The sequence below is a fragment of the Gobio gobio genome (assembly GCF_949357685.1).
Source record: "Gobio gobio genome assembly, chromosome: 14".
NCBI classification, from domain to species: Eukaryota; Metazoa; Chordata; class Actinopteri; order Cypriniformes; family Gobionidae; genus Gobio; species Gobio gobio.
In genome coordinates this window covers 45191015-45215496 of record NC_137107.1, presented here as the reverse complement: position 1 = coordinate 45215496, position 24482 = coordinate 45191015, and the positions used below count along the sequence as shown (strand labels likewise).

At 36.5% G+C, this 24482-nt stretch overlaps 1 protein-coding gene across 2 annotated transcripts in view; it reads right to left on the bottom strand.

Moving 5' to 3' along the window:
* dym (dymeclin) overlaps window positions 1-24482 on the bottom strand; it is a 115004-nt gene that overhangs the window by 30596 nt on the left and 59926 nt on the right. For both annotated transcript variants that reach the window (XM_079834073.1, XM_079834072.1), the window contains exon 14: window positions 7041-7146. In XM_079834073.1, the coding sequence (XP_079690199.1) occupies window positions 7041-7146 (106 nt within the window). The remainder of the gene's footprint in view (window positions 1-7040; window positions 7147-24482) is intronic.

Sequence of the window (24482 nt, the reverse complement as noted above, 5' to 3'; positions counted from 1 at the left end):
ATAAAAGCGCATGCTAAATAAATAAATGTAAATGTAATTCTGTCCATTTACTCACCTTAAGGGGCCACTAAAGTACTTGAAATGCGCAGCATTATTTAATATGGTGACGTAACTTCCACTGAAACAGGGAGAGGGCGGGGCATATCGAACAGCTCCTCCTCTTTTAAAATAGCCAATAGTGTTTCATTTACATCACGAGCTGTTGAGCTCAGTAAAGCCGCAGTTTCCTCCTAATCTCTAACCGCTTCTTCTCCTAATCTCCTCCGTATCGCTTTAAAATACAGCATTCTGTGCAGAATTCAAATGTGTCCTGATACGTTTTCTGGTCTGCGCCGACTTGATCACATGATCCGCTCTGTGTTATCGTGTCTCTGGTCCGGAGTTGCGGCGGGTTCACTGACGCTAACTAAGCTTTATAATAGCAGTAATAGTTGCTCTGTTTTTGAACAGTAATGTATGAACACATACATTTAATAGTAAATGTATGAACAAGTGACCGATTTCTGCCGCAGCTTCAATGTCTATTTATGATGTAGGGGGTGGGGCTTCTGATTGTAGAGAGCATTTGGTTGGACAGAAAATCTGATGAGACACTGAAGTGCAGAGTGATGTCATCAAAATCATTGATCCATACTGGCGGAAGTGAGAGACTGTAAGTTATGAATGTTTATATCTTCTAAATATGAATTTTGTCATTGTTTTGGAGCACATGAGCTTATAGATAACAGTGATGCTAACATATTCATACTAAAAGCCAAAAAACTTCCATTTTGATTTCATGGCGACTTTAATTTAATGTAACTTTCGTCAATCTTTGAAATGCAAATGTTTATTATTTTTTATATTTTTAACCCTTAAATGCATGAATGTTTCGCCAATCCTTATTACATATTGGGGTCTTTAGCGACCCGGATCTATATCTAACACGGATGGATCTCTATCTGTGTTGATGAAGTAAAACTCTCCTGATATTAGAGTAACAATTACAGAAGAATAAAATAAAGCTTCTTTTATTACCTTTTGGAGCTCGGAAGGGTTCAGTTTGAGCAGATGTTTGATATCATCATCACTGTCCTCATTAGAGCTCATTTCCCAGTACATTCAGCATCTGGTTGATATTCGCCATCTCAAACACATTCTCAACTATCATTTTCAACATCTTCTAAACCAATATTTTGATTGTCTTTATGATCTTTTTTGATTTTCAAAGATTTGGTTACCCAGACTTTCAATGGAGGTTTAATTTTAAAATATCTTAATTTGTGTTTCGGGATTGGAAGGACATGAGGTGAGCAAATTATGACAGAATTTTCATTTTTGGGTTTGATTTTTTTCTACAGTCCGGATGTTGAGTTTGCAGCAGTCGCCCTGATGAAATAAGCCCAGTCGAAGCCCTCCGCTCTGGGTTGCGTTCCTCACACCTTCCCCTTCCACCAGACGGAGGAAATTCCTGCCCTCCGTTCCCATGACGACCCCCTACACGTCGGAAAAGATCTGCGGACGCAGCAGTCGGGAATATTAACGGGGTGGGAGACTGTCGCCGCTGTTATTAACCAAATTTAAGTAGATACTTATGAAACAAACGTGCCGGACGGGATCAGACCAAACCTGGAAATGCTCGTCTAGACCTGGGGGTTTCAACAAATAGGTCACAGGTCCATTCAAACTGGTAAACAATACTGGTGCTTGATGCAAAATGTGGGCCCGTGAAACAAAAGCAGTTGAGAAGGATGTCTGGGAAACGAGATCAAACTACAGCCTAGAAAGAAGCTGGAGGTGTCTAGACAGAAACAGGGAGTGATAATTAGACGAGAAGAACGTAGGAGTGAATTAGGGATGAGAGCGATCTGCTCTACAGTACAGACTAATGAGATTACACACACACACACACACACACACACACACACACACACACACACACACACACACACACACAGAGGGAAAATCAGGTCAGATGTTAATGTGTGAACACAACCTAAGTGTGTAGAACAAATCCTACACACACACACAAAATCAAAAGACTGCTAATAACTCAAGAGTCTTCTAATCATCCAGTCTAATCATACGCACAGATGTTAAGCTGTGCATCATCAGTATTTTTTTATAAGTTAATAAGGGTCTGATTATTTATCACCATAACATTCATCACTGTGAGTGGAATGAACACATATATATATATATATATACACACTATTGTTCACAAGTTTGGGGTCCGAATTTAAAAAAAGAGAAGAAATTAATACTTTTATTCAGAAAGGTGGCATTAAATTGACAGTAAAGACACTACAAAAGATTTCTATTTCAAATAAATGCTGTTCTTTTTAACTTTTTTTAACTGAAAAAATATTAATAATAATCATAAATGTTTCTTGAGCTTCAAATCATCATATCAGAATGATTTCTGAAGGATCATGTGACACTGAAGACTAGAATAATGATGCTGAAAATTCACAGGAATAAATTACATTTAACAATATATTCACACTGAAAAACGTTATTTTAACTTGTAATAATATTTCACATTATTACTGATTTTACTGTATTTTTGATCAGCCTTGGTGAGCAGAAGAGACTTTAAAATGTGGTGCGGCAAAGTTTAATACTTATGGTTTGTCTCCATCACTAACCGTCAGCGCATAAGCCGATATGACTCATAAACCTAGAGAGAGACAGAAAGATGCTCCTGAAAATCAAATTGTGTGTTTGTGCATTGAGAAGTAGACAGAAAGGAACAGGAAGTGCACATGCATCCAGTGCCAGACAGTCATTAGTCATCTGTCTGTGTGCATACGTGCATGAGCGCGTGTGTGTGGTCTAATGATCAGCTAATGACTGTGATGTCAATTCCATTTAAGCCAGTGAGAGACCAACTCCTGTCTCCATGGTTACAAGCCCTCTCAAGTAGAGGTCAGGGGTCAAAGGCCAGGTCAAGGCAAGGCAGTGATGCCAAGAGGTTGACGATCGTCGCCATGGCAACAGTCAGGTAAGTCACGGAAGTGAGGCAGAAAGGTAAGGTAAATCAGATGCTCTGGAAAAAAAAAAGCTTCACTGAGATTTGAACAGTGGTTTGACACATTATGAAACTGATAAACTGAGTGCTGAAGTACATATTGGCTTTTGGAGGACGAGGACCGATCGGTGTTGCCCGTCTGTAAACGCTCCAGCTGCTGCTGCGACAATCAAAGAGCCTTTAAACGCAGAGATCAGAGGAGAATCACACAATCCTGAGGAGACAGATGGAGGATAAAACGAGGGAAGAAAAGAAGGGCAGAGGAAGAGACAGGTAGAAAGCGTGTGTGTCTTTGGGGAGATGGTAAATGGGTCACTTTCTGACCTGTATTAAGACACTGAGACATCCCATAATCATGGCAGTGCATGCTGTCTCTCTCTCTCTCTCTCTTTGTACAGATCAGGGTTATTATAGTTGAATAAAACTTAAAACATAAAATAACATGTTACTTCAAATAAAATAAACAAACTGAGATCAAATTTAAAAAGTTACTTTTCCACCCCAGCTAATTTCTCATTTTCATACGCATATTTGTATATCATATGCGGTTAGATGTTAGATAGCAGGCGATATGTATTCATAAGATGTTCTGTATGTACAGACACACAGTCTTAACATCACAAACTGCATCTGTTCCCATAGATTGAAGGAAATCCCATGGCGATAACAGTGACAGCAGACAAAAACAGTGTGTGTGTGTGTGTGAATGTTGTTTGTCTTATAAGATATGACAAAGGAAAGGCTTGCAAAATCAAATGTAGTCTAAACTCGGGCTTGATAACTGCCGTTTAGGACATCCTATCCTATCCCATATTACTCCTCTGAGAAACAGACAGAAATACACAGAGCCGGATCCCGTCCTCACAAAATCCGGTTTTCAAAACAACAACATCAACAAAGCTAAACCGCTTCTGTAATAATGACACTTTGGATACTCTAATTGTATAATTTTAAAGCTGCTGTCCGTAACTTTTTTTGTGCTCAAGATATACAAAAATGATATAATGAGAATGCACAATATGAATCTGTTTTCCAAACCGTGTTTTTGTCTTACCCTGAATCATTATGGTACACTTATAATAAGTGTTTATATTGGGACTATTTCAGACCGGTCTGGTGGGAAGCGCTGCGGAGGAGCACAGTCCCTGCGTGACTCGCCATAGACATAAACAGAGAGAAGTAGCTCCGGCTGCAATGTTCTTCCGCAAAACGTGTGCAGTTCTCTTTATTAACCACTAGAGCGCAAAAAGTTACGGACTGCAGCTTTAATCATGCTGTACAGCTATTTAATTACATTTTATGAGCAGTTTTTTGTCCATAACAAAATAAAAAAATTTTATTATTATTTTTATAATATTACATTTATTAATAAATAAATAAATATTTAAATAATTATACTTATTATTACTATTATTATTATTTAAATATAAATAATGATAATTTTAATATATTTTACAATTAAAAATAATTGATTGGTATGAATTTTACTCTATTACAACTATTTAATTAAATTTTATGAGTACATCTCAGTTTTCTGTCCATCTCAAATAAAACAAAAAATAAATAAATATTATCACTATTATTTTTATTTATTATTATAACTTATAAAATATATTATTTATTTATTAACAATGAATAAATAGGAATAATTAATAATTATTATTTTTTAATCATTATAATTATTATTACTATTATTATTATATTAATAATGATCATTTTAATATATATTATTTCACAAGTAAAAATAATTGATTGGTATGAATTTAAAATTTAAATAATTTCAGATGCATATATTATTATTATTACATTTCTTATTACATTAATAAAAATAATAATTCATAATAATAAACTTTTAAATTGATCATATTTTTTAAATATATTTTTATTTATTTATAATGGATTCCTATGAATTTTATTTGTACATTTTTATTACTTCTGAACATGTCCGAGATTATGATGGAATAAAGATGCTAAATCAAATGACTTTGGGTGTTAAAACATACTCTCAAAAAGTAGAGGTATGTCTCATAAGACTGCAATGCACTTTTTTTTTTTCGTGGGCAGGTTACGTAGTAACAGCAAGTGATGTCATCATTCGGTGGAACTGTGGTGATAACTGATGGGAAAGGGAGTATGAGTGAAGATATTCAGATAGACAGAGAGAGAGAGACAGATGGACAGATGAAGAGGAATAGATGTGAATGGAAGGAGAAAGAGACACAAAGCAGGGGTGTGGGGCTTAATCAGGACAGCAGACAGCAGTCTGACCCACCCAGACACACAGCAGACATCTGCAAGGCTCCGGCCTCAGGCTGTTTGCGGAACACACACACACACACACACACTTAAGAGTCCCATCATCTCACACACACCCCATTTGCATCCCTATTGTCCCAGACACCCCACCCCCTCTCTAGGGGGCAGCAGAGCAGGTTGGCTGCTGCCCTCTAGGGTTGAATCCACTGACCTAAATGACCTCCTGAAATAGCCCCTCCCCCTTTCCTCCCAAGCCCCGCCCTCCCTTTATGTCTACTGTGTCTTTATGTCTAGCCAGAAGGACTGTCTGCTGTCTGGAGACACACACATTCACGCATGTCATGTAGGACTAATGATGCTCTAAGATCATGTCAAGGGCTCAAGGTCTCTGTTTACACATAGTTTTAACATCCGATGATCAAATCACAAGTTGAGGCCAAAGCAAAAGTGTATCGGCACCACCACCCACAAGGAGAACGTGCTTCTAATTTGAAAATAAAAGAGGATGTGAGGAGACATTTAAAAGCAAAATTATTTTATTTATATGAATATAAAAAGTATACTAGGTTTTTAAAAATTTCTACTTCATACTGTTTTTATTTAATAATCACAGATTTACTTCCAGACTGAATTCCAGATACAGTCTGTCGAGTAACCGAAATACCGTGACTTTTAATTAAAAACAAGCAGAAATGCAACAAGACTCTTATTTTGAAATGTCTTCACTACTTCCATATGCTCATTTAAAACGATGAGTGTAATCAAACGTGCACTCTTAAAACCACCTTAAGTAAATATTGTCATAATTCATCAACGCTAAATTATAAGCAATTGCTTGGCATAAATGTGCCTGTTACAGCATCAGCAATGCATTTTTACTTTGAAACGTGTAGCACTCATATTTATTTTATTAAATCATAGCCTTTTGAAGTGTATTATTTACCTTAAGCCATATCATGATTCCCGCCCCAAATTTAAGACCTCTTAAAAAAAATCAAGACTTTTGTTATAACATTTAAGACTTTTTATCACTTTAAAGGGATAGTTCACGCAAAAATGAAAATTAGCTCATGATTTACTCACCCTCAAGTCATCCTAGGTGTATATGACATTCTTCTTTCAGACGAATAAAATCGGAGTTATATTAAAAATGTCCTGGCTCTTCCAAGCTTTATAATGGCAGTGACTTGTTGGGTCATTTTTGAAGTCTATAAAAGTGCATCTATATAACTGCTCCACACGGCTCCAGGGGTTAATAAAGGCCTTCTGAAGGAAGCAATGCGTTTGTGTAAGAAAAATATCCATATTTAGAACTTTATGGACTAAATAACTAGCTTCCTTGACGCATGCGTATTGAAGAACACAGAAGTGCAGAGGATAGAGCAAAACAAAACACCGGTCATGAGTCTAAAACAAGAATTTTTAAAGAGAAATGGCAGAGGATTTCAGGATATAAGAGAAGAGGAGCTTGAGTTTGTTGCCCAGCCCTATCCACGAGAGGCATTCACTGCCATTATAAAGCTTGGAAGAGCCAGGACTTTTCTAATATAACTCTGATTTCATTCGTCTGAAAGAACCTAGGATGGCTTGAGGGTGAGTAAATCATGGTCTAATTTTAATTTTTGGGTGAACTAACCCTTTAAATATGAAAATATTGACTTTTTATTTGCACATTAACTCCTTAATGTTCGCACACATCTATTTTTAGTCACAAATGGAAATGCTCGATCCCTGATCGGTAAATGTGAACGAGTGAATTGAGGGATTGACTCACATAGTCGGGCAGGACGGTCCTGTCGTCTGCTCCCAGAGGCCCATGCAAGGACTGGGTCGCCTGCTCCAAAACTTTATTGTGCTTCTTTGACAGCAGAGCAAACAAACTGAGATAAAAAGAAAGAGAGAGAGAGAGAGAGAGAGAGTTAGAACCACAAAGTATTGCATGAAATCATTTCACAAGATTTTATTTGTCTCATCTATCACAGTATCAGCAGAAAATCCAAACAGTGTGTCACGGTGATGAACGACACTGTCGTAAGACCTGCTGCGTTTGTTTTGCCTGCCAGATTTTCAGACGTATAAAATCGTAATCTCCTCATTTGCCTACAAAATGAAGAGTCACAGCTGAGAGATTGCATCTTAGGCAATGCTACCCATGCATAGAGTGTATAAAGGTAGGCAACTTAAACATGCTGACTTCTGCGATACCTCACTTTGGAAAAATTCAAAGGAAGCCCATTTTCTCCCTGGAGGCAATCCCACAATGCATTGTGCTGAGCTCAGAGAAAGATGGTAGACAAATGTTGATCATAAACATACTTGCATTTCATTCGATTGTGAAAATGATCTATAAAAAAAATTGTGTAATTAAAAACATAATTTTACCCAATACTGTGCACTATGTAACTAGCTTAACAGTCTAACAGTCAGTTTTAGTATTATATATTATTATGGCATTGAGAAATTCAATTCAATTCAATTCAAATGTATTTGTATAGCTTCACTGAAAATGCATCTACATTACAATTTAAATTGATTTGTACATGTTATGCATTTCAGAAATGCACATATACAAAGCACAGAGATTAGCTAACTATCTATTATTAATCAATATAATAACTATGGCACAGAAATAAGAATACATGTTGTTAATGAATAGGGTAAATCAAATGTTTCTTGAGCTTTTGTCAAGAATATCCTGTACATTTCAGAACTGAAAACTTCCTTGTTAGTCAAAAAACAGCTTTAATTGAAACCAATGTCTGAAACTGACTAGTTTTGGAATGTGCCAATTCATGACATCATAGATAGGTGAAAGACCGCCTCTGCAGAAGAAAATCAACGCCCACTGGCGTGTTAGTGAGATGACGAGGGATCGTAATGCTAGGAATGTGCTTAAGTATTTGTGAATGTCTCAGTTGAGCATTATTTATTTGTATTCGGTACATTTCACTGAGGATTCTTTGGTAAATCAGTCGCAATTTCGGCGTAGGGTTTGCAAACAGACTTTTACGATATCTCGGCAGTAATGACACAACATGTAAGTAACCGTGTGAATTCTAATGTCTGATCTGTGATTCATGTACAGTCAGATGTTCTTTGTCTATGTGTCCGTAAATAAAACCAGTGACTAAACGCTCAACTTCACATTGTTTCTCTTAGTAGGATGAGAATAATTAGTTATTTAAAGGTGCAGTGTGTAGTATTTATGAGGATCTATAGACAGAAATGCAATACAATATACATAACTATGTTTTCATTGGTGTATAAAGACCTTATATAATGAACTGTTATGTTTTTATTACCTTAGAATGAGCCATTTCTCTCTACACACACCGCGGGTCCCTTTACTGAGAAGTCGCCATTTTGTACCGCCATGTTTCTACAGTAGCCCTAAACGGACAAACTTCTCTACAGAGAGCTAGTCACTCTCTGCTGTCTCAGACGACGACATCTTTGTCCTGTGTCAGCCACCGTAGCTTCTCTATGTGCTTCGAAAGGGAGGGGTGAGCGGAGGACGGTTTCAATTCGCAACTTCACCTCTAGATGCTGCTAAAATGTACACACTGCACCTTTAAACTGTCATTGAATTGTATATAGAAAGTAGGGGTGTAACGGTACACAAAACTGACGGTTCGGTACGTACATTCGTTTTGAAGTCACGGTTCGGTACAGCAGTTTTACAAAATTGATTTTTATTAAACAGTGGTTTAATGAAAAAAAGAGTCCGTCCTTAAATGAATTAAATTATAACTAAAAGTTTATTGAAGATATTGCTGTAAATATATAGGGAGCCTTTACCTGCACATTAATATTAAAGGTTAACAACAGAGCCCAAACTATTAGCCTAAATTCAGTTGCTATTTATTTTTAGATCTAATAATCAACACTCAAATAACACATTGTATGCAAACATGTAAACTTCACATAAGGCAGTTTTTGCAATAAAGTTTTTTCTCCAATTCGTTGTTGAAATATAATCATTTATACACGGTGTCTGTCATTTTCAATTTCATGACAGATTTATTTAAACATACATGAAATAATCAAGATATCATTAACAGGTTCAGTAGAATATAATGAATATAACGGCTAATATAGTGCATATATTTAGTGAAAGAGTTGATTTCTCTACTGAATACAATTCTGTGGACACTGAATGACTGCCTGAGGTAAATCTGATGCTACATGACATTTTTTAGTTTACAAGCAGTTATATTGAGGTTTTTCCGCCGTTGAAACACTGATTGAGCGATTACACCACATATACCTGACAGTAGGCTAAGTTGTAATGTATCCTCAACATACCTTCAGATATTCATTCATGTTTATTCTTTAGGAAGAGAAGATCGATCGTGTTCACAGATGATCACGTTCGCGGCCGCTTGAACTGTGATCAGCCACGCCACATTAAAGTGTGTCAAAATGGCATTTATCGTTTGAATTTCGTGATGAAATGGACTGAATACTTAATATGTTCGTGTGGGAACTAGGATTGAAGTGTGTTCCGCGCTTAAAACAAGCCGACGGTTAACTGTTAACGATTGCATTCGGAAACCGTTCGGTACACGCGTGCACCGAACCGGTTCGGTACGAATACGTGTACCGTTACACCCCTAATAGAAAGCAATCAAAGAACGCTCCCTTTACAATCACTGGAGCTGTCAAAAGAGTTTAAAATCAAGGTAGGAAAAATGCCTTTTATTCCTAAATTATGACCATTTTAATGTAAAAAATCATAGTAACATTATAAGTGTACCTCAGGAAACATTATAAAACAATACAGTTCATGACCCCTTTAATATTTTCAATTAGCTTTTATTTTTACTTTACAATTCAGGTTTAATTTATTTTTATTTCAGTTTTAGTTCAATTTTAGTGTTCGTTTATATCCAGTTAGTAGTTTTAGTGCTTCAACTTAAACTTATTTTAGTTAGGTGCCAAGGGAACATTTCTAACTTTTGTTTAGTTTAGGCTTTTCATCTAATATTTATATTATTATTATTTTAGCATTATTTCAATGAACAAAAATGCTTTAAATGGAGGCCATTAGCAAGTCGAGCTACTGCCCGTGTCAGTCACTTATTAGGTTCGACGGCAGCTATAAAAGTTATATAGGCAGCGCAGTAGGCTTTGGGACTGTGCTCCGGTTTCAGAGCTCTTTTAATGAAGCTTAAGTTTGTACAGTATGTAATTTGGGTCAGAGTTTTCTCTCAGGTCTGGGCACGAGGGCTGGATCAGAAAAACCTCCAGACTTGAGTTTCTCTAAGAAGTTTTTCAAATCCAGCTCGGCAGAAAAATGGGTCACATTTTAGACTCAGGGAGACAAAAGCCTACAGGACAGCACGATCTTCTGAAGCATTTGTGCCTCGCTCTGAGAGTTCAAAATATAGAAACCAGGCTGAAAGTTTCCAACAACTTGAATTTCTACAATTTTTTTTTTAAACAAAAGCCTCAGTAACAAACTTTGCTGTGTAACGGTGATTCCAAAACAGCCTGAAATGAACCAGTGTTGCTGTTAACTAAAACTATAAAAGACTGTTTTTGTTGTTCATTTGAATAAAACTTAAAAGAAAATATAAATATTAAAAGAAAAACTTAAAACTTGAAGTACTAAAACGAGGAAAACTAAAATAAAAAAATTAAAGTTAAATAGAAATATAAAAACTAAAACTAACAAACTTGAATAAAAATAAAAGCTAATTCAAAATATGAATGCAATTAGAACATTGCATTGCATTGATAATTTCGAGATTTGAAGGAAATACAAGCATCACTTCTCTTTCCCACTGAGCTTGCCGCAGTGCATTCTGGGATTGTCAGATGCTGTCTAGGTAGGCAGTTTACAAGGTCATCATGCTGTAAGTCAAAAATCACTCTCATATGCATACATATACCCACATTAACACCTTTCTGACCTGGATTGCACCTAGCGAGCATGTGTGATAATAGCCAATAATAGATGAGCCAATCAGAGGCCTTGTATGTTAAAGGCAGAATTAAACATGAATCATGGGTAATGAGTTCCCTCACTATGGTGACCTTCAAATCCTCGTCTGCCGGAATGTAAGTATATGTGGATGAAAGACAATGGAAGTGCTGTGCATGTGGGTTGATGGAGAGCAGCAGGCATGATGGGAAGGATTAATGCGTCTCATACTGATGACCTCATCAATCACTAAAGGACGGCACATGCCTTGAGCTCTAACCACATGAAGCGGTCATACACAGGGCTCGATTTGAGCAGGGAATGGCATCCCCTTGTTGAAAAAACTGACAAAAAGCATCCCCTCTGTAAAACTATCATCCCCCCTTTAGATTAATAATGTTGTTTATTATGTAAAACTTATTATGCATGTGAAATATAAAAATTCTATACGTATTATAGTTTACGAAAAAATTATCAGAATAATCAGAACTCAATATTATAATTGGTTGCGCACAAGCTCAAATCATGCAAGTTCGTTTTTCGTGCTAAAATACGCGATACAAGAGCGCAACGGTTATACGCGTCCGTCGCGTGCGTTTACATAGAAAAACAATGGAAAAGTATCGCACTGTGTGAACGGCCCATTAGGCTGCTGTCACTAAGACCTGCTGCACATGACGCGGATCTGACACGCATTTTTTTTTTAATACTCTAAAAAAAAAAAAAAAACCTTTTACATTAATTTAACACTTTTTAACTCTGCTTATGAGGATATCATTCGATATCATTTTGTGTTATTGTCCGTTCAAGTGTAAAAGAGTACTTTTTTTTGCATCTTATCGCATTTAAACGGTTTAATAGCACATGAACGAATGATGCCGTGATCATGAATGCTGTATTAATTGCATTTAAAAAAAATTATGCGTTAAACTGAAGAAAAAAAAACAAACGTGTTCATTTTGACAACCCTATACATATTTGTGCAGTATGCAGTTAGCTAATATTCTGTTTTTTACACAGCCCTTCTCTCTTTTTATTCATTTTATTACCTGTGCACGTGAGTAGGAGTAGGAGTTAATCAATCGATACTGGTGCCAAACCGATACTTTTAAAATGGTACCGGTGCCTAAACCGATACTTAAAGGGTTAGTTCACCCAAAAATGAAAATTCTGTCATTAATTACTTACCCTCATGTCGTTCGACACCCGTCAGACCTCCGTTCATCTTCGGAACACAAATGAAGATATTTTAGTTTAAATCTGATGGCTCTGAAAGGCCTCCATTGGCGATTCAGTCGATTCAGCGGTTTGGATCGCCAAAGTCATGTGATTTCAGCAGTTTGGCGGTTTGACACATGATCCGAATCATGAATCGACTCACTGATTCATGACGCTTCGAAGCTTCATGATGCATTGTTTTGAAATCGGTCATCACTATATAAGTCGTTATTTAGGTTTTTTTGCGCACAAAAACTATTATCGTTGATACATAAAGTTATTGTAGAACCACTGTAGTGAGATGGACTTTGTAACGACGTCTTTAGTACCTTTTAAGGGTCTTGAGAGTGAACCTTGCATTGAGCCAATGGAGGCCTTTCAGAGCCATCAGATTTACACTAAAATATCTTCATTTGTGTTCTGAAGATGAACGGAGGTCTGACGGGTGTCGAACGACATGAGGGTAAGTAATTAATGACAGAATTTTCATTTTTGGGTGAACTAACCCTTTAATAATAAAAAAGAGCCACAAAACGAGGTGGATGACATTATAGAATGTCTTTTTATTCATTTTTTTAATTATTATTTAAATTGAACAATTTATTAAAAGTTTAAAGTATACTTAAATATATAAATATAAATAAATACAAAACACAATTTACTTAAATTCACAGTAAAACCTAAGCCACCGAACCCAACTACAATAGGCCTAACACTAAATAACAGTTACAGTAATAACAGTAGTCTGTCTTCTTGGGTCTGCTACAAACCAGCTTGCACAAATATGACCATATTCTCTGGCTAAATATTTTAGAACGCATCACCTTATTGTTTCCATGGAGACGGGTCATGCTTCTCACATGACACACACACCGCAGCCGCAATAGACAGACATGACAGACAGCTCAGCTGCATCAGGTTTATTTCGTTTTCACAAAAATATTCACAAACTCGCTAACTATGTCACAAACTATCTGATATTCAAATTTTCAAATGTGTGTAAGTGAATGTGTGTTAGTTGATCTATAATGCACGATGGGCGGCGCCATGTTAGTTTGCGCCTCAGAGAATCGGATCTGTCAGATTTACAACATGTAACTTATCCACGTCTCACGAAATACATGAAAGTAAGTGACCGGAGAACTGGGAGAAGAATAGAGTAAACTATAGTTACTATATAATGTGTATCTGATATGAATAAAACACGTAGTCAAGTAATAACTGTCTGAAAGGATTGTTATTGCCGCTTCCATAGACATCAGTGTGTATTTTTTGCTAGTACTTACGTGCATTTAAATGTCTGAAACCTAAAATAAACATTATGTGGTTGAAAACACTGAATATTTGTGATATGTCTGTCTCTGGCTCGGCGCCAGCCAAAGCACGAAAGCACGTTTGAATTTAAGTGGCACCGAAATCTGCGTTCTGATTGGGTCCAGTTACATACCGGTTATATAGGTACCGGGTTTCGGTACCCAACCCTAAACGTGAGCGTGTGTGTTGCATCAATATGCTGCATCGATGTTCATCAAAAATCTGACTGTGAAGGCTAATATAACCGTCTTATTGGAACACAATTGCTGCTAAGGAAAACATTCCAGTCATGGATTATTATTCTGACAGATTAAAATATCTTGCGTCATGGAGAAAAACAACAACATTGTTATTATATTTTGTGTCAAATTAGAGTCGGATTAACTCATTTGCCACCATCTGCTGTGAAACCGTATCCTTCCACAAGAAAATCTTGGTGCTTGCCAGTACAAAAAACACTGTTATTTTATTAATATACAATATTATTAATATATTTACTGTAATACACTACTACAGTTTATCTTAATATTTTTTAATTTGATTTGATTTTTAATATTTTCGGTTTTCATTTTAACTTTAGTTAAAGTTATAGTAATTTTGTTGTGTGTTTTTGTAATTTTTACTAGTTTATTTAGATTTAATTATTTTAGTACTTTAACTAAATGAATGTGATCAAATTTGTTTTTTTTAAATATTTTATTCCAGTTAATGTTTATTTTATTTCAAGTATTTTGTTTTAGTTAATGATAATAACCCTGGAACAAAACTCACTACCATGTTGTTGCCAGGGTGTTGCTAGGGCATTCTGGGATATACTGACCCAAAAGAGTTCTCACCCGTTTTGTGATCCAGCAGGAACACTCATGCATCTGATCATTTAGTAAAGTAACAGCACACTTCTGCTTAACAAACCACATGATTTGAGGAATCCAGACTGCAGGTCGACACACAAACTGAAATTTAAAGTATATGCAACAGTGCTTGACTTGGCAAACACCACGCAAACAGGAAAACAAATCAGAACATAAATATTATCATCCCGCTCTGGTCTTATTATCAACTGTTTCCTCTAAAGCAAACAACAGCAGCCCATAAGCAAAAACAAGAAAGTCCACGCCGACGAGAACTCAAACATCCGTTAATGATTATTTTGTAACGCTGCTGCCATGCACGGCGCTCAGGACTCGTTTGGCCTGAGATTATTGTTTGATTTGTATTTATTTTGGGGATCAAATCCATGCCGCAGCAGCAGGAAGGGCAGACAGCAGAGTTGAGCGTGTTTATATGAAACATCAAGTCACTGTGACCTACTGAGAGAGTCAGAGCACATTAAATGCCCGCTGGCACACACACAGAACTATCTGTCCGTCTAGTCTGGGTTTTGATCTGTCTGATACAAACACACACACACACACAGTCTGGAACTTTCAGTCTAGCTAAATCTGTCCGTCTGTTATGGTCTGTCTGTTCACAGACAACTGAAGTGCTTCGTTTGGTGTCTGTCAATTTTCAAGTCTCTTTTCTGTCTGGAGCAGGTGGCGTTCTCACTGAGCTAATGGGACACGGAGCAGCAGGGCTGCACTTTGTCGACTCTTAAAGCCACTATGAGCTAAAAATACCCCGTCTGTCTCTTCGAACAGGGGTCCTTCAGAGCACCTGGGCTTTTAAAACACACACACACACACACACACACACACACACACACACACACACACACACACACACACACACACACACACACACACACACACACACACACACACACACACACACACACACACACACACACACACACACACACACACACACACACACACACACACACACACACACACACACACACACACACACACACACACACACACACACACACACACACACACACACACACACACACACACACTTCAGCTGCTAATTTATGCAAGTGTGTGTTTCTTATGTGGATTGGAATTATCATGCTGTTGACAGATCAGCAGGTCTATCAGATCAGGTGTGTGTGATTGACAGTGTTTTGGGCAGAACTCGTGTGGTTCTCTTGTTCTGCACACAGAAAACCTGTGGAAAGAGCCAAAGACACACACAGACTGAATATACTTCAGGTTCAGTCCTTAACATGGCACAATAATCTCACAAAATTTGTCAAAACACGCAGGGACATATTTTACCCTGAAATCAAAGGAAAGAAATAAAGAAATCATATTTTGTATTTATATATGTTGCTTATCAAACACAATAAATTGCCAAAAGTTTTGGGACGCCTGCCTTTACATTCCCATGAACTTGACATCCCGTTTCTTAATCCGTAGGGTTTAATATGGAGTTGGTCCACCCTTTGGAGCTACAACAGGTTTAACTCTTCTGGGAAGGCTTTCCTCAAGGTTTAGGAGTGTGTTATTGGGAATTTTTGACCATTCTTCTAGAAGCGCATTTGTGAGGTCAGGCACTGATGTTGGACGAGAAGGCCTGGCTCTCAGTCTCCGCTCTAATTAATCCCAAAGGTGTTCAACCGGGTTGAGGTCAGGACTCTGTGCAGGTCAAATTCCTCCACACCAAACTTGTTCATCCATGTCTTTATGGACCGACGCTTTGTGCACAGGTGTCACAGGAAGGGGCCGTCCCCAAAACTGTTCCCACAAAGTTGGGAGCATGAAATTGTCCAAAATGTCTTGGTATGCTGAAGCATTAAGAGTTCCTTTCACTGGAACTAAGGGGCCAAGCCCAACCCCAGATGAAAAACAATCCCACACCATAATCCCCCCTCCACCAAACTTTACATTTTGGCACAATGCAGTCAGGCAAGTGCCGTTCTCCTGGCATCCGCCAAACCCAGACTCGTCCAACAGATTGCCAGACAGAGAAGCGTGATTGGTCGCTCCAGAGAACACGTCTCCACTGCTCTAGTGTCCAGTGGCGGCGTGCTTTACCCCACTGCATCCCACGCTTTACATTGCACTTGGTAATGAAAGGCTTGGATGAGCTGCTTGGCCATGGAAACCCATTCATGAAGCTCTACACACTGTTCTTGAGTTCATCTGAAGTGGTGTCCCAATACTGTGTTTGTCATGAAAATATTGAAACAATATCTTAATGCTACTAAAATTTACATTTTAATTTTAGGCTGATTCACCCTTTAATATTTAAAACCAATAAAACAGAAAGTGAAAAGAAAGCTTTATTCAAAAAGAGTACACGATGAAAGGATTGCCTTTGTTTGGGTGAACTACTTTAAGGAGAATGCTTTATTTTAATCTTTAATGATGAAGTGTGAATGTGAACGAGAAGAAAGACACAGAGTTGAGGAAAACACTACCCAAAGGTTCTTGTTAAAAGTAACAAACCCATCAAACACTTTTAAAGTGCTTCATTTGACAGGTTTAAGATCAAAACAATCAATGGCGTTTTCAAAAAAACAATCAGAATGCATCTTCACTCCAATTAGTGACTGATCTCTACCAGTCCACTGAGATCCTGTCAGACGTCACAGAATAAATCCATAGCAGTTACAGACCGACATGAATCTACATGATCTCCTCTCTTCCCCTGAACATGCTAACAGGACTCATGGGGTTCACATGGAGAGTTTCTGCATCAGTCAATAACAGCTCTTTATCGAATAACACTTCCTCAAACCTGAGGTTATTGGCAGTTCAGACTGAGGGGACAAATTACACCTTTGTACAAAAAATGGGTTAGATACAGAATATTTTATTTATGTGCTTATTTAAATAAAGTATGCATTACATTTGAGGATTTTTTTCTATTCTTGCATATATATACAGATATATATATTGTTTTATTAGTGCAAGGCAAAATGAATGGCTTTTCAACACTACTTTCTGCTTACAAATTAAAACGCTTCTTCCTGGATCAATTAACGGAGACATCACACTCATTACATGCATGAAGTCCTGTTAGAATAAATGGTGCTACTAAAATAAACACTGAGTTATACATTTACTAGTACTTAATCTCTTCTACTCACACTAATTTCGTAATATTCTACAAAAAACCCCCCATAAAATTAAGAATATCATATGATTAAAACGTAATTATTGTAATTAAAATGTAAATAAATAATTAATATAATTAAAAATATATATCATTTAATACTTAATTAATTACTTTAATTACATATAATGAAAATATAAAATATTTATACATTTTATAATAAAATAATTAACGCATTTAACAGAGCCCAGACCATGAAGTAGGTCATCTTACAGTTCACACAGTTCATTGGTGACGAACATGAAGCAGAGCAACAACTCACTGTGTCATGGAGCCTATAAAATGCAGTTATATGCCCCTAAAAATCAAGATATCATGAGTTTGTGTCTCATATTCATATCATGATATAGTAAAGCAATATCACACAATCAGTAACGAGCGCAATATTACACAAGTGATGATTTTGTCCCGAATGGCACGAGTGCAAATGTGACAGTTCAGTCAATAAATAAGAAGTTAATATTGTGTTTTATTTTAGACACAATTTTTTCTGTTTTTGCTCAATTTTGCCAAACGAAAATATTACCTATTAAGCAAGGGCAGAACTGTTGAGTGTCTCAGAGCAACACACAGGGGCGTTTCGTTTCTGAATGAATCTGCGTTTGAACCAATGATTCAATGACCCATTCAAGAGCCATTTCCTTCATTCCTGAATGTTGAGCGAATCAAATGAATCGAATGAATGACTCATTTAGACATTAACCGTCACCTACTAGCAGTTTTAGTTTCTTATTTATAGTATAATTTCATTAAACAAATTATTTCATATTTAGATTTAGAAACTGGTAACACTTTATAATAACTGCATGCTATGAATAATTAGTTAATTGATAATTTATCATGTATAAAAGCATTAAAAGACATTTTATAAATACAGCTATACATGCTTTATTTATAGTTATATTTATAAGCATATCTATAATGTTTAGTAATTGTATTTTCATGCTTTATTAATGATCAATTTATCAAAAAGTTATTTTAGGATTGTCAGTGGTTCATAAGAATCATGACTTTAAATGATCTTTTGGGGGTAATTTCTAAGCCAAATTTGCTGTGCAATTAATTTGCGATTCATGATATTAATTAATTAGATTCATTTTTTAAATTGATTGACAGCCCTAATATTAAATTAAATATATAACGAAACTACCAATATAGAGTTTTTTATTGAACAGATGCTGTTGGATGCTGAATAATTCCTTTATAGTTGCCCAAACCTGAATCCAAACTTAAAAAGTCAGAGAATGACAACTTTTTGGCATCTCAAGGAAACTCTGAACTTTCGAGTTTGTGTGTGTTTCTCATCTCATCCTGTGGTTTTGGTCTTTTATGGGCAACGGCCATTCCAGCATTAACATCCCGTGACACACAATGTACAAGAAATACAACCACACACACACACCCCCTCTGATCTGTGTGGTCCGCATCCAACTCATCTAATGCAGAACTGGCCTCGTAACTCTAAATACTTCCTGTCCGCACAGGAAGCAGAATCCTCCAGGCAGCCTGGAGCTATTAAAGTCTTTCAATACCAAACTTTTACAGACACAGAGGCTTCAAAGAGAAACACAGTGTTCTTACTCATTTGTGAAGCAGCTGGGTGCTATCTACACCCACCACAGGAAACGCATAAACATTAGACGGAAAAACAATATCCTTAAAAACGGTCTCAATGGAACGGAGACGGCAGAATGCACTGCGGTAATACCGGCAACTTGTTAGTTTTAGGACAAAACAGGGATTCATACTTGGAAGAGGACCTTTCAGTGAGCAAAGAAGAAGTTCTACAATAACATTTGAATGAATTGCTTTGGTTGTGAAAAAGAGGGAGAAAGAAAAAAAAGATCATAAAAACTGACAGGGCTGGTTTAAAAGAAGTCCATCATAAAACCCTAATGAACCGCTCACTTTAACACAAGAGTGTAGTTTCTATGAAGAGTATAAGACATTATATTTACACTCACCTAAAGGATTATTAGGAACACCATACTACCTTTCGCCTTCAGAACTGCCTTAATTCTACGTGGCATTGATTCAACAAGGTGCTGAAAGCATTCTTTAGAAGTGTTGGCCCATATTTATAGGAGAGCATCTTGCAGTTGATGGAGATTTGTGGGATGCACATCCAGGGCACGAAGCTCCCGTTCCACCACATCCCAAAGATGCTCTATTGGGTTGAGATCTGGTGACTGTGGGGGCCATTTTAGTACAGTGAACTCATTGTCATGTTCAAGAAACCAATTTAAAATGATTGGAGCTTTGTGACATGGTGCATTATCCTGCTGGAAGTAGCCATCAGAGGATGGGCACATGGTGGTCATAAAGGGATGGACATGGTCAGAAACAATGCTCAGGTAGGCCATGGCATTTAAACGATGCCCAATTGGCACTAAGGGGCCTAAAGTGTGCCAAGAAAACATCCCCCACACCATTACACCACCACCACCAGCCTGCACAGTGGTAACAAGGCATGATGGATCCATGTTCTCATTCTGTTTACGCCAAATTCTGACTCTACCATCTGAATGTCTCAACAGAAATCGAGACTCATCAGACCAGGCAACCTTTTTCCAGTCTTCAACTGTCCAATTTTGTGAGCTTGTGCAAATTGTAGCCTCTTTTTCCTATTTGTAGTGGAGATGAGTGGTACCCGGTGGGGTCTTCTGCTGTTGTAGCCCATCCGCCGCAAGGTTGTGTGTGTTGTGGCTTCACAAATGCTTTGCTGCTTACCTCGGTTGTAAGGAGTGGTTATTTCAGTCAAAGTTGCTCTTCTATCAGCTTGAATCAGTCGGCCCATTCTCCTCTGACCTCTAGCATCAACAAGGCATTTTCGCCCACAGGACTGCCGCATACTGGATGTTTTTCCCTTTTCACACCATTCTTTGTAAACCCTAGCAATGGTTGTGTGTGAAAATCCCAGTAACTGAGCAGATTGTGAAACACTCAGATCGGCCCGTCTGGCACCAACAACCATGCCACGCTCAAAATTGCTTAAATCACCTTTTTTTCCCATTCTGACATTCAGTGTGGAGTTCAGGAGATTGTCTTGACCAGGACCACACCCCTAAATGCATTGAAGCAACTGCCATGTGATTGGTTGATTAGATAACTGCATTAATGAGAAATTGAACAGGTGTTCCTAATAATCCTTTAGGTGAGTGTATATAACGGTTTTATAACTGATGGCATAATACAATGCAATTTGGTGTTGTTCAGTGTATCATACATTAAAATATTATATCCGTTATTGATATAAGAACATAAATCAGATTAATAATGTGCGTTATAATGTTTTGCGAACATTATAGGGTAATTTTCGATTAAAAAACATTTGTTAAATGAAATGAAGGTCAAATTAAATAAAATCGAAATATTACAACTTAAACATTTTTAAATATGTTTAAGCTGAAACACAAAATTTAAAGTTTAAAATGAGTAATATTTAAAATAATAATGATATTACACATACAATTAAACTTAAAACGTTATTATAACAGTATATAGATAATACTGTTGTGAATTAACAACATCCCGACCACTGAACATCACATTTACATGATCATCAGCGTCTGGTTTGCTTTAAAAGCGTATAATGCCAGATGATTGACATTAGCACATGTACCCAAAATGCAACCCCACCCTTAAATAAAATCGGAGAAAATAGCTTAATTATTCAATTTAGCCACCATAAACACTGACCTTTGCTTACTTGCACATAACCAAAAACTGCTTGGCACGCACAGCTATGCTAACTTATGAGCTAACCGCTAACACCGTCAGTGCGCCACAACTCTACAGAACAGCTTTAAAAAGGAAGTTCTGCGCCGCCACTATAATGTACAATTAGTGTTCTTGGCCCTGTGCTCCCCCGTCATTAGCAGAGTTGCTACGGGCATTTATGTAAACGGTACGTGTTGCTACCGCGGGTGAGCATTAACTCCACCCGCCAGGAACGACTATGCCAACAGCACACGAGCGCTGCCTGCCAATACCTCTGCCCTCCGCCAAGAAAGAAAGGAAATAAAACAGCACACTGAAGGAGAAGGAACAAATAAAATTAAATGCTGACACTGCTGGAGAAAAAATGGCTGACATTTCAGAAGAACGTGCCATAATGCCGTTTTAGTGCTACAGTTTTTCTTTTGGCAGGATCAAGCTCTTCCTAATGAGGTAAAATGAAGAGAGAGAGAGAGAGTTTAGTGTGACTGAGGAAAAGTTTTGACTGGGTATCAAGAACCCGTTCTTATTTAGATGATTGTGCCACCACTGAAATTATGCTTTAGCTAAGAGTTTGTAATGTATGTGAATTGAAAGAATTAAATGACATAGATTCAGCTCAACCTTAACTGAATCACAAATGACTCTTTTGAGCGGTTCTTGATCTTGGTCTCAATCTCACATGAATCAGTCTAAATAACAAAATAACTATTAATGGAATCATTAAGATACCAGCATTTAAATCAGAAGAACAAACTCACAGAACTATCTAGTCCAATTCACAAATGATTTTTTTGAGCAGCTCTTTTTTAATGAACTTGTCAAAACACTCTCAAGTTATCAAGTGTTGACAGAATGAATTGGTCTAAAAGGATCATTAATGAAATCAGTAAGAAAGAATAAAAATCAGAACGACAAACATACAGAACAACCTATTCTGATTTACGAATGACTCTTTTGAGAGGTTCTTTTCAATGAATTTGTCAAAAGAAACAAATCCGTCTCAATCTAACATGTTTGAATCGGTCTAAATTACTAAAAGAATCGTTAATGGAATCATTAAAAAAACAATATCTATATCAGAACAACAACCAAATCAGTCTCGATCTAACATGTCAGTGGTTTGAATCGGTCGAAATTACAAAAAGAATCATTTAGAAACCAGAATCTAAACTAGAAAAACAAACTCACAGAACTATCTAGACCAATTCACAAATGACTCTTGAGCAGTTGATTTGAACGAACTTGTCAAAACACTCAATATATCAAGTGTTGACAAAATGAATCGGTCTAAAAGAATTGTTAGTTGAATCATTTAAGAAACCAGAATTAAAATCAGAAAGACAAACATTCTTTACAAATGACTCTTTTGAGCCATTCTTTTCTATGAATTTGTGTCAATCTAACATTTCTGAATCGGTCTAAATTACTAATAGAATTGTTAATGGAATCATTATCTAAACTAGAACAACAAACTCACAGAACTATCTAGACCAATTCACAAATGACTCTTTTGAGCAGTTGATTTGAATGAACTTGTCAAAACACTCAATATATCAAGTGTTGACAAAATGAATCGGTCTAAAAGAATTGTTAGTTGAATCATTTAAGAAACCAGAATAAAAATCAGAAGGACAAACATACAGCACAAACAATTATGATTTAAAAATGACTCTTTTGTGCGGTTCTTTTCAATGAATTTGTCAAAAGAAACAAATCCGTCTCAATCTAACATGTTTGAATCGGTCTAAATTACTAAAAGAATCGTTAATGGAATCATTAAAAAAACAATATCTATATCAGAACAACAACCAAATCAGTCTCGATCTAACATGTCAGTGGTTTGAATCGGTCGAAATTACAAAAAGAATCATTTAGAAACCAGAATCTAAACTAGAAAAACAAACTCACAGAACTATCTAGACCAATTCACAAATGACTCTTGAGCAGTTGATTTGAACGAACTTGTCAAAACACTCAATATATCAAGTGTTGACAAAATGAATCGGTCTAAAAGAATTGTTAGTTGAATCATTTAAGAAACCAGAATTAAAATCAGAAAGACAAACATTCTTTACAAATGACTCTTTTGAGCCATTCTTTTCTATGAATTTGTGTCAATCTAACATTTCTGAATCGGTCTAAATTACTAATAGAATTGTTAATGGAATCATTATCTAAACTAGAACAACAAACTCACAGAACTATCTAGACCAATTCACAAATGACTCTTTTGAGCAGTTGATTTGAATGAACTTGTCAAAACACTCAATATATCAAGTGTTGACAAAATGAATCGGTCTAAAAGAATTGTTAGTTGAATCATTTAAGAAACCAGAATAAAAATCAGAAGGACAAACATACAGCACAAACAATTATGATTTAAAAATGACTCTTTTGTGCGGTTCTTTTCAATGAATTTGTCAAAAGAAACAAATCCGTCTCAATCTAACATGTCTGAATCGGTATAAATTACTAAAAGAATCGTTAATGGAATCATTAAAAAAACCAATATCTAAATCAGAACAACAACCAAATCAGTCTCAATCTAACATGTCAGTGGTTTGAATCGGTCGAAATTACTAAAAGAATCATTTAGAAACCAGAATCTAAACTAGAAAAACAAACTCACAGAACTATCTAGACCAATTCACAAATGACTCTTGAGCAGTTGATTTGAACAAACTTGTCAAAACACTCAATATATCAAGTGTTGACAGTTTGAATCGGTCTAAAATAATTGTTAGTTGAATAATTTAAGAAACCAGAATTAAAATCAGAAAGACAAACATTCTTTACAAATGACTCTTTTGAGCCATTCTTTTCTATGAATTTGTGTCAATCTAACATTTCTGAATCTGTCTAAATTACTAATAGAATTGTTAATGGAATCATTATCTAAACTAGAACAACAAACTCACAGAACTATCTAGACCAATTCACAAAAGACTCTTTTGAGCAGTTGATTTGAATGAACTTGTCAAAACACTCAATATATCAAGTGTTGACAAAATGAATCGGTCTAAAAGAATT